At 36.0% G+C, this 18,977-nt stretch overlaps 1 protein-coding gene across 1 annotated transcript in view; it reads right to left on the reverse strand.

Moving 5' to 3' along the window:
• Positions 1 to 18,977, reverse strand: part of STXBP4 (syntaxin binding protein 4) — a 197,973-nt gene that overhangs the window by 98,273 nt on the left and 80,723 nt on the right. Inside the window, exon 13 of the mRNA XM_004377907.2 lies at positions 2,798 to 2,974. Within this exon, the coding sequence (XP_004377964.1) occupies positions 2,798 to 2,974 (177 nt within the window). The remainder of the gene's footprint in view (positions 1 to 2,797; positions 2,975 to 18,977) is intronic.

Below are 18,977 nucleotides of genomic sequence, written 5' to 3' on the forward strand. Positions count from 1 at the left end.
AAGTCCTCTTCACTTTCAGCAAGCAAGGGTGTGTCATCTGTCTATCGAAGGTTGTTAAAAAGTCTTCCTCCAATCCTGATGCCGCGTTCTTCCTCATATAGTCCAGCTTCTCGGATTATTTGCTCAGCATACAGATTGAATAAGTATGGTGAAAGGATACAAAGTGGATGCACACCTTTCTGACTTTAAACCAAGCAGTATCCCCTGTTCTGTTTGAATGACTGCCTCTTGGTCTAGGTACAGGTTCCTTATGAGCCAATTAAGTGTTCTGGAATTCCCATTCTTCACAATGTTATCTATAATTTGTTATGATCCACACAGTCAAATGCCTCTGCATAGTCAATAAAACACAGGTAAACATCTGTCTGGTATTCTCTGCTTTCAGACAAGATCCATCTGACATCAACAATGATATCCCTCGTTCCAAGTCCTCTTCTGAATCTGGCTTGAATTTCTAGCAGTTGCCCAATGATGTACTGCTGCAATCGTTTTTGAATGGTCTTCAGCAAAATTTTACTTGTGTGTGTTATTAATGATATTGTTCGATAATTTCTGAATTCTGTTGGATCACCTTTCTTTGGAATGTGTACAAATATGGGTCTCTTCCAGTCGGTTGGCCAGGTAGCTGTCTACCAAATTTCTTAACATAGATGAGTGAGCACCTCCAGCTTTCCATCCGTTTGTTGAAACATCTCACTTGGTATTCAGTCAATTCCTGGAGCCTTGTGTTTCGCCAATACCTTCAGAGCAGCTTGGGCTTCTTCCTTCAGTACCATTGGTTCTTTATCATATGCTACCTCCTAAAATGGTTGAACGTCAGCTATTTCTTTTTGGTGCAGAGACTCTGTGTATTCCTTCCATCTTCTTTTGATGCTTCCTGCATCATTTAATATTTTCCTCTAGAATCCTTCAAGAAGAGGGTAAATGAGAGGGGTGCAATTGGGAAGAAACATTGTGGGTCTTCAAAGATATTGGTAATATTTTATTTTATAAGGTGGACGTGGATTAAAAAAAGGTAAATATAATATAATAAATAGATAAGGCAAAAATTTTAAACTAAAAGTAAAAACACTGTAAGAAAAAGAACTGCATCTTAAAGATGAATATTTGAATCTTTATCTTGTCACATCTTGGTCAACATCTCCCTTTAAACTATCTTAAACAATTAAAAAAAAAAAAGTTTCCCTTCTCTTTCTCTACTGGTATTGGGTTTAGAAAATGTTAAGTTGCAAACAGCAAAATATATAGTTATTTCTGTAGGATGCAATGCCCACAAGGTATTTATTAAACTCGTTACATCTCAGATGCTTTATGTGTCTTTTTTCATTTAATATCGAGAACAATATCTAACGTATCTTATTTGGAAAAAAAAAACACTGTTTACAGAGACAGATCAACGGCTTAGCTTAGGATGTTGTTGAGAAGAATGAAATAAAACCCCCATTATACCAAAAGAGAAAAGAACTAAATTAATTATAGTAATTTTGTTACCAGACAAAAACATTTCTCTGCTAGAAGCAGGAAGAGAGAATTGTAAATAATCTAAATTAAAAAAAAAATTGAACAAATTCATGTGAAAAACTTGAAGTTATATTATTTAAAAAGAAAGTATTCTTAAAGATGTTGATTTTTCCTCCAAAAGTAACTTAATTATTGAAAAAAAACTCCTAATATTCCCCAATTATTTTCAGAATCAGGTTAAAATTACTCATGTAACATATCACATATCACTGTATTCAGAATGCAAATACTGGGTCAAAACCAATAAAATGCATGTAGTATTCCTAAATCTTGCTGCCTTCTCAAGTAGTATGTTTTCACATTGGCCTTGTGATATTATCAAAGAGTGATAGAAACATGAGCCTTCTTTTGGAATTGGTTAAAATGGACAGATGTAAATTGATTTAAACAAAAATATCTCAGGGTCTCTCAAGAGCTAACCAAAGAAAATTTCATATTTTGTCCTACATTTTGTTTTTTGAAAACTTGTTTCACTTCCACATAGTCAATTTAAAGTATTTAACTGTTTTATGTTAAATCAAATAATTGTAAATTATTAAAAATTGTTTTATGTTCTTTTGACAGTATGAGAGACAAAAACACCTATCATGTTTATAAGTAAAAAACTCTACAAAGTTATAAAATATCAATTTCAATTTATTCAATATTCTACCTTCCACTAGTGAAGTAAAAATGTATGTATCTATTATAGTTTTTGAAGAATATTCAATGAATACAGTATGTATTATATGAAAAAAAATATTGGTTCACACTGCCTTCTGAAAAGTATTCAGGATTTTGCTACTGAAATTGGAAAAAAGCAAAAACTCCTCAAAACAACAAACATTAAACTCAAACTCAATTTCTCCCCATTAATTATCTTGGGCATGGGGTAAAAATTATTTAATTTTCATACTTCCTTATGTGCTCTAATCAAAGAGCAAAACCCATCCCTAGACTCTCCTCCTCTCCCCACAAGACAAGTTAGCAAATTTAGACGCAAAAGAGAAAACCACCGTAATGAATTAAATGTAAAATATTTACAGGACTTAACGCCTGAACTGTATAATGTTGACCAATGACCCAGATAAACTTGGGGCACATGCTTTTCCATCCCAAAAGCTATCTGGATAAAGGAAGGCTCCCAACCTTCATGCTACCTCCCTCAGGACACATCATCCCATCATTGAATAATAGAATACAAACACTGACCTAGTTTAGAAGTGCAGATGAAAACAGGATACATGACAACGGCAAGGAAACCATGGTAACTAGAAGAGAGGACTGTTTTGCTTACTTTATTTTGGTCAGAATAATCAGCAAGCTGAGCCTTTAGCTCTGTAATCTCGGCCTCTAACAGACGGATTACTTCTTCATAGTCCATTTCCATCCCATGCGCCTGCCTCTGTGCAGCTTCGGCAAGATGAATCCGACTTCGTAGGGCTCTTGTTTCTTCAACTACAGCTTTGGCTTCCTGAAGATTATAATGTCATTTTTTAAACAAAAAAAAAACAAAATACTTGAAGTGTTAATTCTAAAAATGCACTCAATATACATATGTTCTTCACTTTGTGGCTTGAAAATTAATATTTCTGTTATTTTATTACATGAAGCCATTGCTTAATATTAATTTTCCTTTATAGATTTCTTGGGTAATTTTCAGTATGGAACCTCTAACTTCACACACCTAGCATAACATTTTGAAAATAAGGAAAGTAGGAGAGAAATGAAAAAGGAAAACAGAAGAATAAGAACTGTTTCAAAGGATAAAAAGAGCAGGCTACTGCAAAACTCAAGTTGGTGGTAGAGCTCATGTTCTAAGAAGGCTCTTGCAGCTTCACCGGATGCTGCTGACAGATTTATAGAGTGTCGTGGGGCTTCTCCGTGGACCAAGCCTCAGGGGCCAAAGCTTTTTCTCGTACACATCAATCTAACTGCTACTCCTCCTTTTTGATTTAAACCAAAATAATTCAACAGTAAAATATATAGCTATTTCTGTGCGACACAATGCCCACAAGGTGTTTATTAAACATGTTGCATCTCAGATGCTTTATGTGTCTTTTATTCTTTTCTTATTTAATCTTTAGAACGACATTGCGGGAAAGGCATTATTAAACACCATTTTACAGAAGAAAACATTCTTTGTTCGTTACATGGGTGGGGAGGAAGGGAGAGGTTATTCACTAACTAGATAGTAGACAAGAATTATCTTAGGTGAAGGGAAGGACAGCACACACTACAGGTGAAGTCAGCACAACTGGACTAAACCAAAGCTAAGAAGTTTCCTGAATACAATGAAATACTTTGAGAGACAGAGTAGCAGGGATGGGGGGCCTGGGGACCACGCTTTCAGGGGACATCTAGGTCAACTGGCATAACAAAGTTTTTTAAGAAAGTGTTCCGCATCCTACTTTGGTGAGTGGTGTCTGGGGTCTTAAAAACTAGTGACCGGCCATCTAAGATGCATCAATTAGTCTCAACCCACCTGGAGTAAAGGAGAATGAAGAACACCACAGACACAAGGAAAGCAGTAGCCCAAGAGACAGAAAGGGCCACATAAACTGGAGACTGCATCAGCTTGAAACCAGAAGAAAGAGCTGGTGCCCGGCTATCACCAATGACCGCCCTGACAGGGAACACAACAGACAGTCCCCGATGGAGCAGGAAAAAGATGGGGTGCAGAACTCAAATTCTGGTAAAAAGACCAGACTTAATGGTCTGACTGAGACGGGAGGAATTCCAGAAAGCATGGCCCCCGGACTGTCAACCTAGAACTAAAACCCTTCCTAAGGCCAACTCTTCAGACAAAGATTATACTGGACTATGGGACATAAAATGATACTTGTGAACAGTGTGCTTCTTAGCTCAAGTAGATACATGAGACTAGATGGGCAGCTCCTGTTCAGAAGTGAGATGGGAAGGCAGAGAGGGGTCAGGAGCTGCTTGAATGGACACAGGAAATCGGGGTGGAAAGGAGGAATGTGCTGTCACAAGTACAGAGAGAGCAATTAGGATCACATAATAATGTATATATTTTTGTATGAGAGACTAACTTGAATTATAAACTTTCACTTAAACTACAACAATAAAATAATAATAATAATAATAATAAAAACCATTTTATACACAAACAGACTCAGAGAGGTCATGCAACCTGTGCAAGGACACAGAGTAGCACCAGAATTTGAATCCAGGTCTGCCTGGCTCCAATACTAAGGTTTTTTTTTTTTTTTTTTTCCCCACCACATTATTCTGCCTCTAAATGACCAAAAAACAAACAAACAAACAAACCACCATACACTAGCTACACCCTCCACCTTAGGAACAGGATAGCGTAGCCAAAACCACTTACTCTTTCAAAATGTGCTTGGCACTGGGTCAAAGACGGTCCCCCAAGACACTGATATAATTTAACATGGCAGGTATTATACTATAAACCATTTCTGTTTTCTTTACTTGATGCAGAAATCTCTCTTGTTTGGAATGGAACTTTCTGCTCCAATTGCCATGGCTAATATTCAACTATGGCTATTTTAATTTTCTTGGAGCTGTTACAGGACACTTGCTCTTGTTGAGCCTAACTACATTTGAAGTACAGGAAAAGGTTAGGAATATCGACATACTCTTAAGGATCAATTTTTCATTCATACATTCAATAAATATTTAAGTGCTTATGTGTCAGGTTCTGTTCCAGGTAGTGGGGATACAGCACTAAACAAAATAGACGAAAAGCCTCTCCCCACCATCAGAACTTACATTCTAGTAGGGGGAGAGAGACAATAAATTACGGAGGGAGTATCTGGGAAGATCTCATTGAAGTGACATTTAATCGGAGATCTGCAGGAGGGATGGAGGCATGAAGATTTCCCAAGGAGAAGCTTTCTGAGTAGAGGAGATAGTTTGTGCAAAGGCCCTGAGGTGGGATTGTGTGCTTTGCATCTTTAGAGAACAACAAGGACGCCAGAGGGGCAGATGTAGAGAGTAGTAGGGGGCAGGAAGAGGGGAGTAGAAGGACATGAAGTCGGAGTGGTAACAGGAAGGAGGGTGAAGGTAGGGTGGAGTGCAGATCTTAAGGGGCTTTCTAGGCCACTGTAAGAACTTTGGCTTTTACTCAGGGTGAGATGGGAAGTCATTGGAGGTTTCTGAGCAGAGGAGTATGATCTGACTTAAATTTTAAGAGGATTACTTTTGTTGCTGCATTGAGAGTAGACTAAAGCGGTGTGCAAGGTGGAAGCAGGGAGAAGAGGAAGGGAGAAGGCAAAACGTGACTGCAGCTTGGACAAGGTGACAGTGGTGGAGGTGGTGTGAAGTGGTTAGATTCTAAATATAGTTTGAAAGTAGAGCTATCGGGATAATTCATCATCATTAACAACATTAACTTAGTAGCTGCTGTGTCCAGAGAACCATATATGTGATAAAAATACAAAGGGTCAACTTAGAAGGTTAGGTATGACTTCGATAAGTGGAGGAGAGGAGGCTACGTCAGACAAAAAGAACAATGTGAACAAAAGGAGAGAGGCAAGAAGAAATGCAGCACATTTGAGAAATGAGATGAGACCAATTTAAATGGAGTACAGCATTCCTACAGGAGAGTAATGGGATAAAAAAGGTTGGAAGGAGGGAGAGAAGAGGTGAGGCTCTGGTAGAAATGACACAACAGACAGAAGAGTTTGTATCTGGGGAAGTCTTGAAGCCTTTTGAGCAGAAAATGGCAGGAAAACACAGTGCTTTAGAAAGCTAAATCTGGCAGAGGGGTGCAACATGGATAGACATGGGCAACCAACTGCCTACTATACCCTTGAAGCAAAGAACTTTATCTCATTGTATCTGAAGGTAATTTTCTTAGAATAAAAGTGCATTTTTAGAAAGAATTACCTGAGGAAAGTAGAGGACATCTACTTAGCCCACCCGTTCAGTCAGCTCAGCCCAGGTGATCAACAGTCACCAGTGTCACAGCCTGGCCAATGTCACATCAGACTGTTGCTGTGCATAAAGGAGACAATGGCTTTCCATGTGCTGGCACTGTCTGAGTGTTTTATACGGATCAGCTCAGCTAATGTCCATGCTGCTGTGTAAGGTATGGCCTATTACTATCCGTATTTTATAGATAGGGAACCGAAGCACAGAAAAGTTAAGTTGCTCAAGATCACAAACCTAGTAAATGGCCAAGTGAGGATTTGAACCCTGGCATTCTAGTTCTAAAGGGCATACTCTTGGCTACTATGTCATAGTGCCTCTCCAATGACAAAAAAATTGTTAAAAAAATCACTTGTAGATTACAGTATCATTTGTGATCAGCCCTGCATGAGCTTAGGATGTGACAATTACAAAGTACTCAAACACATTCAAGGCTGCTACACCATTCCCCATCTTCCATTCAATCAAGCGAGAAAAAAATATATTGCCCCTGAAGAGAAAGAGCAGAGGCAGAGAATTCTCCATAGCTGCAACAAAGAATAACTAATATGATGATTTGTCTCCTTCACACTCACTTCATGCAGCTTTTATTCCCCTATAAAAACAGCACTTTTATTTTTGTTCAAAGAATGCTAGTTAATTAAAGAAGAATCTGGATGGAATTTATATAGCCATTATAGTGCACTGATGGTAATACAGTGTGAAATGCGGTTGGGTGGTAAAAGATGCAGAGGTTTTGATGCTGAATAAATTCAAGCTATTCCTTTTGTAAATGTATAACTGTCAGGCTGGTGAATGTGACCTCTTAGCAAGGTTCTAGCCCAATTCCCACTGAATGGCTGTTTAAAAGATTAGTGCATTGGAATGATGACTCTTAGAGGAAGCAGTAAAGAAAAGACAGCAGCAGTGTGCCGTATTTAGCAATACAAGATCACATAAATCCATTTTTTTCTTTTCCTCCCAGGCTGTATTCCAATAAATAACTGTAAAGCCTCCTATGTCAGTGACAAGTGAGCCAGAATTTTTCCAGTACCTCCCATGAGCTGGAAATCCCACCATGGCAAATGCTGTAGTCAATTCACTGATTTACTGGTATTAGGCAGACTTTAATTCCGTTTAGAAAGTTAGGTAATAAAAGAAAAACCAAGATACAGTAGTAAATTAGAAAAAATGACATACGTATTATGCTTTTTAATGCTAAGCAGTATGATCAAATATGCTAGAAGGGAATGCTGAATTACGAAGTAAAATAGCTGACAAATTTTTTTTGGTGATACTGATGAAATACCTTTAAATTACATGATCCCTTTGTCAAATGGGGATTTTTCCACCTCACAATTTCACAGTGAATCCTCAGGGAAGATCAGACCAAATTCTTCTTTAGAAAAATAATCCAAACAAACAAAAGTGTGTGTGTTACAAATGCTTCACACTTGGCTATGTGATTGTGTTTGGACAATATCTTGTGTATTCTTCCACATAAAGCGCTTTTCCCCCCACAAGGCAACATGATATAGAATTAAAAACATGGGCTTTAGATGAGACAAACCTAGGTCAGAATCTTCGATCTGCGATTTTTTTTCCTCTTTATTTTCTGGCTGTGTAATTTTGTCTCTAAAACTCAGTTTGTTCATCTGTATAACAAAGAGTAACACCACCTACTTGACAAGATCAAAACAACTCTCACAAGAGGTTAAAGAAACTATTACAGTTTTTGGTAGTTTTTTCCGTTTCCTCTTTTCTACTTTTGAAAAACTATATTTAATCACCCTCTCGATTAGAGAGCTAAAATAGGTAATTTATTAAGGGCTTGTCTGTGGCACTCAATAATACCAGTTTGTGAGCTTTAGAGAAGTTGTTTGGAAATATAGTGTGCACATGTCTTTTTTAAATCTTAGCAATAATTATGTAAAAGCCTTTCCTCTTTAGTTATGAGTCCTAACGGCTCCCTAAAGTAGAAGGAAGAAGGATTAGCTGCAGTTACACATTCGTGATTAGGCTAGCACATCCACACTGCTAACCTTAGAAGTCCTATAAATCTCAAGCTAATCAGTAAATCTTTCAAAATGTCAATTGCTGAAAGGAGACTGCAAAGAGATATATGTTCCATTGTAATGTGGTTTATGCTACCAACTCCTAAAGAACACTTCTCTTATCAGCTTCCTACGTCCGCTCACTGGAAAAACCTTCCTGGTCTTGGTCCCTCTAGAGCTTGCGAAAAAGATTAAGGGTGACCTCGGGGAGGGGGCTGTTCAAGGAAAAGTGTTTTAAAAACAAGATACATCTAATTCTCTTAAAATATATACAGTAAAGCCCGTGAGCGCTGGGACTCGACGGGGCAGTCTTGCAAGTTTTCCGTCTTTCACAGGGCGCAGTCACCACTTCTCTATCACTCTCTATTTAGTGGAAAATATTTTAGTTTTCCATCTACAACAGGTTTCTGCCTTACACAGGTTCCGTCTTCTGCAGGTTTTACTGTATCTGATTTATTAAAATATGTGTAGTATATCTCTCAATGGATAATCTCAAAGCAATCTCAAATATCTACAAAGGTAGATATTTTTGTATGAATCTACAACTCACCCTTTAAGCATGAATGCAATGGGGGAGAAAATTGATTCACAGAACTTTATACATGCCTCTGATAAGTACTCTCCCCTTTCTCTTTTCCCACTCCTCTTCTATGTATACCTCCAGCTCCCTACTCCATCTCCTTAACCTAACCAGTTGTCACGCACTTCGAAGTCTTCGTTTATGATGTAATTTGCAGCCATTCCTTAATTTCCATTCTTACCACATTACCAATGCATGTTTTTATCACCTCATAAACATAAATACTACAAAAATCCCATAAGCGATCTCCCTGCCTACTGTGTTCTTCACAATGTATCCTGCAAACTTCTGATGGATTGATTTTCCTAAGATATTGTTCAAGTTCCACCGTAGATAACAAACCCTGAATGTTATATGATAAAATATATCTTCAATCGCCATACTTCAAAGTTCTTCACTACTTGTCCCAACTCAATCCTTCCAGCTTTAGTGCATTCAACTCTCTTCCATGATCACCAAATCCAAGTGTATTAACTTACCATATTTCCCAGACTGAACTCTCTTACCACCACCGTGCTTTTGAGCACACCATTCCTTCCATTGGGGGTACCTTTTTTCTTCATCCAGTTCTCACTCATCCTCCAGACCTAGCTCAGATTTCATCCTCTCTAGTTCTTCTGGACCTGTTCAGCTGTGAATTATCTCTCCCACTTTTTATCTTTTATAATATCTGCTGTATGTAATTAATCACATTCTTCTGCATATCTCTTACTGCTATCTTGAACTGTCATTCCAACATTTTATTACCTAACTTTCTAAACTCAGAGAATCTTGACTGCCCAATTAGAACACAAGCTGTCTAAGAATAAAAGCCCTATCTAACATGAACAGATGGTCCACTTAACATAAAATGAGTGGATAACTGAGTTGACAAAAACTACATATGACAATTTAGCTTTTCATATGTAATAATTGCCTCAGAGATCTTATTAGTAAGTTTTCATAGGAAAGTTCTCCATAAAAAGGTTTCAGTTTTATGGGAATATTAGTAGAATTACATTTCATTTGAGTAATCACAGTAACAACCATAAAACAGATAAACCATGCTATGGAAGAAACACCATATAATGAAAAGCAAATCATTTCATTCTCCTCTCTTCATACATAATTTAAAAAAAAATCTTTTTATGGTATTTACCAAGCAAATGAGATTCTCTCAAAACTAAGTGGAATTAAAAAAAAAAAAAAAATGCTAAGATTGGGAAAGGACAGTTACACTTGATTGTGTTTGATAATTTTATTTTTTGGTTTTCCATTAAATATATAAGACGTAAAAATTAAATACACTGCTCTATATTTCTTTAAAAGTGACAATTTTCTACCATGAGTCTCTCATGCTCTCAAGGGCCACATAATCTTGAAGGTCCTTTGGAACCCCACTCAAATCTCTGATTCTAAGTGGCAACTCTTTTTTGTAAAGTATATAATAATGATAGGTATCTGCAAATCCAAGAAACAACGATTTTCTCTAGTTTGTGTGAAAAGGCAAAATCCTCACTTTGCAGAAGCAGCTTTGGTTAAAGCTTTTTAGAGGAAAAGCAGGTTGATCAAACTATAATTAGCTCTAATTAACCCTCCCAAGAGCCGTCAACTTCTTTACCTGCAGCTGCCTGACTCTCCAAAAGGTGCAAAATTGATTTCTGCCTCTGAACATCAAAGAAAATCTAAGAAGTAATTTTCAATCTCCCTTATAAACAGAAGTTCCAAATCAAGGACAGACACACAAGTACATCTGATAAGTTTTACTATGTGAAAGCTGTAGGTTTGCAATATAAATATTAATAGTTAACCCCTCATTTTGAAGATATTTTTAACCTCGAACATCTATGTCTTAGTCTAGTGAGGGTTGACATTAAAAAAAAAAAAAAAAAGATTTCTCTACTTCTTCAATTCTGGTTACAAATGTACCCAAATGGAACATTTACAGTATCAGATACTTCCTTTCATAATCAGTGTTTAAACTGTCTTCATTGCAACACAGTATAGCTCAAAGGCTACTTTTCCAGATATTGAATATTTATAATTAATCTGAAGTTTGGGGTTCAATGGAGATCTGATTTTAGAAGAGAAATGTACTCATTCCAAATTAACCTGGGGGGGGGGGAGTTAATTCAAGTTGAATGAAATTTTTATATTTTTTTTTTTTTGGCTTGCTTTGGAGGAATCTGACAGAGTTCTAAATTTGAATCTAAATATCACAATATCTAAACAAATAAGATTCTTAAGCTGATTTGGAAGAATAAATCATTGAGAATTGGAAAAAAAATTAGAAAGAAACAAACAAGCTGGGACACAGTCAAAGGATTTAAGACATACATAAAGCTATGATAGCTGCTATTTGCCAAATAAGAGTTAGATAAAATGTTCATTCATTCACCCAATAAATATTTATTGACAAAGCAACTAGGAAGACCAGATATTCCCAAAGAGACCCTACGTTATATGAGACTTTAAAAGTATTTGAAAAAAAATAGTGTAGACTCTCATTTCATATCATATACCAAACAAAAGAATTTCTTAGATAGGTTAAATAATGAAAAACATAAGTAAATATGCATCTAAAATCTGGCTAAGAATGAATTTTTTAAAAGTTATATAAAAAAGGAGAAATCACATAAAAGATCTGACAACATAAAAATGCCTGTTTTTAAAAACTTTGAAAAAAATTAGAAAGGCAATTTGTTTACAGGGGAAAATATTTGCCCCAGATTTGGTAGGAAAAGGGTTAATAGATTTACAATGTAGAGATCTTATAAACTGATGGAAGAAAAAGGGGGAAACAGTTATCGATTAGGAATACAAGAGGAGGGAAGAAGCAAAAGCAGGAGTGGAAATAAGAAACAGGTAAGATAAAGGGTATATGGTCAAGAGTGGCCGACTGTCACTAGCAATCACTCCAGGAAATCGTTGCCTTTAATACTGAAGAATTGTGATGGAGTTCACAGCTCAATTTAAAATCCACAGTCATAGACAATCAAAGATATCAACACATGGATGACAATGAATCAAAGTAAAACATTTTCAAGCAGAGTAGATTTATTTATGTGGGATTCAGCATGACTAGAGAAGTCTTGTTTTCAACTCTAAAAAAGCTTGTGAATATATCATTTAACACAATGTCATGAGTCCTATATTGAAATAAAAGTACTGAAAGTGTTTCTCACATAGTAAACCGCCAAGATAAGAGTTTTATAGTATCAACTGCCTTATCACCACTTCCTCCTTGGGTAAAATTTACTAGTTTGTCAGCCAAATTAATATATATTGCTCTAACATTAAGAAACATACAATGTTTGGCATTTACAAAGATGTTTAAAATACACTCTGAAAGGTGCTCTCTTAGCAACCGCACCTATGGAATTTTAGAGATTTGCATTTGTTTTTTGTTAAATAAGGAAAACAATAAGGAGTAATGCTAACCCTGGTATACAAAGATGAGTCTAACAGCTCGCCAGCTACAGAGCACCAATTCTGAAATGCTTTCTAGGAAGTGATGGTTTTGCCCTATTTTTTTCTTTTTACTAGGCTGATGGTTCCTTTAAGACATATGTCTAGCTTTCAGACAGTACTTTCATACAAAATGAATACTTAATAAACGTTTCTTAAATTCTCTTGCCAGGTGTTCCTTATGAGTAACAATAGGCATATGTGAAGCAACTGATGAGAGAGTGTGGTATGTGGTCCCTGAATAAGCCAGAATCTATGTGGCTCACAGGCTGGAACCTAGAACCTTACCATCATCTGCTCTAACTTGGCCAACCAACTACAGACAATACTATGATCAAATGAACCGGAAGTTTTCTATGAACAATAAGACTACTTCCCTTACAAATTCCTTCAACATGGGAAATTCTGTGATTCAAATTAATCTAACACAATTAAAATGCATCTATAGCTTAAATAGAATTAAATTTCTCTCAGAATTCATAAGATGGTAAGATGTTTTCTAGATTAAATTTTTTTTTTTTTTGGAAATGAGAATTCTGAAATAGACGCTTTTGTTTGCTTAGAATATTTGCTTAGAATGCTACATTGACCTTCAGTGAATCACTAGGTATGGCTGGTGTCTGTGCAGACAGGAATGCCAACTGGGCTGTCCCAAAGCTATGTCCTCATGTTCCTTTTCCAAGCAGGCTGTCTTTACCTTAGGCAGTTTCCTAGGCAGAGTCTAACAGTGGAGAATACACGAGTCATTTTCTGAATCACAAAAAGGGAGTTAATGTTGAAAAATAAATCCAATTAATTTTGTATAATAAGTTTCTCCATTCAGTTTGCTGTCAAAGCTCTATCATTATAAGAGCTTTATAATCTCTTTTCTTAAAGATTTTTTTTTTGCTTTTTATTAACCTTTCATTTTGAGATAATTGTAGATTCACACACAGTTGTAAGAAATAATACAGAGAGGTCCTGCGTACCCTTCATCTAGACTCCCCCAGTGGTTACGTCTTGCATTAATATTGTACAATATCACAACCAGGAAATTGACATTGATACAACCCACCAACCTTATTCAGGTATCACCAGTTTCACATGCACTCAGCAATGAAAAGAATGGAACTACTGGTATACACAACAACTTGGATGGATCTCGAGGGAATTATGCTGAGTGAAAAAAGCCAATTCCAAAAAGTTAGATACTGTACGATTTCATTTATATAACACTCTTGAAATGACAAAATTATATAGAAGGAGAACAGATTAGTGGTTGCCAGGAGTTAGGGAAGGTAGGATGGAAAGAGGGGGGCTATGGCTATAAAAGAGTAGCATGAAGGATCCTTGTGAAGAGGGTTTTTAACAGAAGATAAAAGTTGACACTCTGAGGTCACAAGAGACCATCTGAAATGGAAACAGGAACACTTTACTAGAGTACTCTACTAGGACAGAAATGACTAACAAACAAATGTGTTTCTCTTTTTCTCTCTGAAGATGAGATGGCATCTTAGAATTTCCTCTAGCGTTATGCTGAAAAAACTATAAAATATTCAGATGACTGGAGAAGAATAAAAAAGGAGTGGGAAGTCGCATCAATTCTTAAATTAGAAGCTTTACTGTTTCTTTAATAAATCCACAAAGGAATACAATCTCTAAAAGTGTAGAAACGTGAACATGTCTTTACTAATCACTTGCTGCCCCCCCCCCCTTTTGACAACTGAAACTAGGAGAATGTATTCACAATATGCACAGCTGTCAAAGAATTAGTATCAAAAAGGCATAGAGATTTCTTATGCAAATAAGAACACAAACAATCCAACAAAAGAAGGGTAGGAAACATTTCACCAAAGAAAAATACGTGTCGCCAATAAAACATAAAGAAAGCATCACTGGTGATCTGAAAAGGGAAATGCAAAGCAAGAATACAGTATGGTACATTTTTATACCCATTCAATTGGCAAAAATTATAAAGTCTGACAATACTGAGTGTTGGAAAGGCTGTAGAGAGTATAAATTGGTGCAAGTTAGAAAATGGTTTGGCATTACCAAGTGCAACATTTACAAACCCCATGACCTAGCAAGTCTATGCCTCAGGTAAATAACCAAGAGTAACTGCAATAACTGCTCACATGTTTAACCAGAGACCCCAAAAATTTGTCCATAGCAGCACAGTCCCCAATAGCAATAACCTGGAAAAAACATTATCTGGGAAATTGGCAAACCACAGAGGTAACACTGAAAATCAGTGAAGAAAGCAAAAATCCCTCCAATGCTGTAAATCTTTATGGAAGCAGATTGCCACATCTTTCTCCTGTGGAGTGGCTGGTAGGTTTGGACGGCCAACCTTTCCATTCGCAGCTGAACTCTTAACCACTGTGTCACCAGGGCTCCGAAGAAAGGCATGCCTCTTCAATTATCTGTTTAGGGACAACTTATTGTCTCTTTTAGAGATATATTTACTTAATCTGTTACTAAAGTTTCCTTTGTTGCTTCATCCATAAACTAAGGTAACTCACATGCCAGCTGCACCAGCTGTTACAAAGTTCATTTTCAATTTCAATAGTCCACAGAGAATCCTGTGCTGATTTGACTTTACATTTCTGCCTCAGGACTTTGCCCTCTTCAAGTATTCAACCCAGGCTTTGCACAGGGGAGGCCAACTACAATTGGGCTTATCTGAACCTAGAGAGAGGTTGCCAAATGAACAATTTCCCATGTTTCTTTAGGGCAAAGACTGGTTGAGACAGGCTAAATATTTGAGTTTTGGACTGTTCACCAATTCATTGCTGCCTTAGGTCATAACACTATGCTGAAAGAAACCTTAAAAACAACTTAAGTGTGAGAGTAGGTTTTAGAGAGTTGATCAAAAGTAGTTGCTAGAAGAACAGCCCATGCCTGTTAAAAGTTGTTATAACTTGAAGAAAAAATAACAACAAGTGTAATTTCATGGGAAGTTATGCTCATGAATTTAAATGATAAAGTTGGGTTATTCTCTAAGGCACAAGAACTCATCAAAAAATATTTAGATGTTGGAGAACAGTACAGCCCACTCTTCACAGAACAGTGAGTAAGTATTCTGGTAGCCATTCCTGGTTAAAAAAAACCGTGGACTTGATCTTTCTGGTAAAAAAAGGATTCCTTCATAGCTTGTTCTTTCCTTTTTATTTATTTCTACCCTTACTCTTCTTTTCTTCCTCCTTCGTCCCTGCCCCTTTTCGTTCCTCACTGCTTTCTTTTCAGGCCACTACACAAAATGAAGTTAAATGAATTTCCATAATTTAAAATAGGTAATACACCTTCTGCAAACAGTTAATGTGTTGGGCTGCTAACTGAAAGGTTGGTGGTTTAAGTCCACCCACAGGTCTGGTGATCTACAAAAAGCTGGACTTTGAAAACCCTCTGGGGCACAGTTCTATTCTGATACAAATGGGTCACCATGAGTCAAATCGATTCGATGGCAACTGGTATTGTACCTTCAAAGGGGGAGATTATTCTGTTTTTAGGATCAGGCCACTGTCTCAAAATAATTCAAGTACAAGTGTAAAAGTGAGTGAATGAAGGATATCAAATTGTGTCCCCCTGTTGTTATGAGTCAGAATCGACTCAATGACAACGGGTTTTTGTTGGTTTTGGTCCCTTTGGAAGCAACTGGCAACCATTATTGGAAAACAAACTAAAAATCTAGTAGTGATTTCCAATGCACTTAAAGGATTTATTTCGTGTAATTATTATTACTGTGCTGATTTCATGTCAAGATCTTCAAAAAGATACCAAAACAAAGGGAAGAAAACTTTGCCAAATTTCATACAACTAAAATTTCTGATTTTTAAAAGTATTTAAGAATTATACACTGTTACTCTCAATTTGTAATTTTTAAAGACTCATTAATTGTGAACAAACGGAAATTCTTGGAAAAATGCAGACGTCGTATTTTCACTAAAGCCTAGAAAAAGTCTGTATCACTCAAATCCCATTAACAGAATAATATCATGCTATATACACAAGAGGAGCTCTGATGGCATAATGGTTAAGTGCTTGCCTGCTAATCAAAAGGTGGGCGGTTCGAACCCATCAGCCCCTCTGTGGGAGAAAAGATCTGGAAATCTGCACCCATAAAGTTTACAGACAGCCTAGGAAGCCCTATGGGGCACTTCTACTTGGTCATATAAGGTTGCTATGACACAGTATGAACTCCACAGCACGCAACACCACCACAACAACATATACATAAGAGAAACTGAATAGTATGCATGATCAATACATAATTTATAAAAAATGGATAGTTGTCAGGTTGATTTTGGGTAGTCTATTTTTTACTACAGATGCTTGTCTCTGAAATGAAGAGTTGTGTTTCAGTATATATGCCTACGGGTTTGTATACACAGAGACATACATAGATATTTCTCTTTTTCTTCAAACTGAAAACTAAACATTAAACAATACAATGAATTAAACCATCTTTACTCTCAATTTCATTTCTCCTATGTTGTTACTTGTATCATTATAATCACAAAGCTGCTCTCTTTGCTTATTATTGCACATTCCAACATTGTTACATGTGGTTGACTTTATCTCCATGGAACTTTCACACTGGTCCCTTTAGTGAATTCCCATTGCCACTACCAAGTTAAAACCTTCACTAACTATTACCTGGATAATCGCTTCTCAAATTTTAAGGTGAATTAACAAGTAAAAAGACTGGATCAGTAAAGAAAAAAAGGAAACTAGAAGAAGGAGAGCTACAAATTTCACAATGAATAGCAATGCAATTTGCTGTGGAAGAACAAAACAAAAAAGCTGTTGTGTAAGAAAAGTTTTTTGAATATATAAAAAAGTGAGCAATATTAAGAGATATTTTTGCAAATGCATAGTGAACGTGAAATTTACAGTTAAAACAGAATGAATTAAATTAGTCACCTGAAATCAGAATTCTATGTCCAACATTTGTAACTTTGGCCAGCTATAAAATAGCTTGTATTCTTGCACAGAGAAGGAAACTATTTTTTGATTTAGATGGCAATTTTACTTATGGTAATTTTGTCAGAAAATTATGAGGAAAAGACACTTTCTGAAACTGCAAGATCTTCAGTTAAGCCATGAAACAAATATGCCCAAAGAATGCAAGAATTTACAATATCATTGATCAATTGATTCAAAATTTGAAAACTTGCAAATACTTTTATTTCACTTTAGATGAGCCATGCGATATAAGAAACTACCCAATTCATACTTTTGGCATGCTTTGTCTCAAAGGACTTCCAAATTTACAACAAAGTATTTCCAACTTGCAGTGTAAAACTTCAAACTTATGGAGGAGATATTTTTGACTCTTTATATCTGTCAAAGAAGAGTCTCAAGTTAGATATGGAAAAACAAAACAAATAAACAAACAAAAAAGTTTCCTATCATGAAAGATGGTGCTCCAACTAGGTTGGGTCAAAAACCCAGATTTATCAAAAATTTAAAACCAGAGACTGATGTTTTCTTTATTGTTTCATTCTATCCTATGATACATATTGAAAGTATTTGTGCTCATTTATCTGGGGAAAATAGTCTAAACAGCATCATGGATACAGTTGTTAACATTATCAAGTATATACGTGCAAATCCTGTAAATCATCACCAGTTCATAAAATTATTAAAAGAAGTAGAAGACAATCAATTTAATGATCTTATATTCTTTGCCAACAATCACTGGCTGAATTGTGAAAGAGTTCAAAAAGACTTACTGTACTTTTAAGTTCAAGTCAAGGTTTTCCTAAAATAAAAGATAATCAAATACAAAAAATAGCAATGTGATTTACATTTTTTCATCAATATCACACTGCATATGAATGATTTAAATTTGAAGCTCCAAGGAAAGGAAAAGTTTATTTGTGAAGCTAGAAAAGTATGACAACTTACACTGAAATGGAAAATTTTTGTAATCTAAATCAATAATAGTAATTATGTATATACATATTTTACTATAAATCAGTATGTAGATTTAAATTATTGACAGTGTTTTGTAAACTGGCTATAAAAACTAAAAAAAAAATTTGAAGTAATTTTTTAAATGTTGTTGTTTGCTGTTGAGTCCATTCCAACTCATAGTGACCCTATATGACAGAGTAGAACTGCCCCCATAGGGTTTCCTAGGCTATAATCTTTACAGGAGCAGATAGCCTGGTCTTTTATTGGAAGGGAGGGCTGTTGGGTTCAAACTGCTGACCTTTTGGATAGCAGCCGAGCACTTAACCATTGTGCCACCAGAGTTGTGTGTTTTGTATTACTCATTACTTTTTTATTTTCCTTAATACTGATAAATTTAAAGTTGCTTTCAGTTTATATAATACCTCTTTGAATCTGATGTTAATAATGCTAAGTTGACACAAGAGTTAGAGAAGATATTGAACTAATACGTGTAGTTTTGAAAATGATTTTGCTTCCAAGGCAAATAAAATCTTCTAAGAAAGGATGAAATAGTTTAGTCAACGTGGATGCAAATATTAAAAGTAAATGATTTTCAACACTTA

The sequence above is a fragment of the Trichechus manatus genome, unplaced genomic scaffold, assembly GCF_000243295.1.
Source record: "Trichechus manatus latirostris isolate Lorelei unplaced genomic scaffold, TriManLat1.0 scaffold00054, whole genome shotgun sequence".
NCBI lineage: Eukaryota > Metazoa > Chordata > Mammalia > Sirenia > Trichechidae > Trichechus > Trichechus manatus.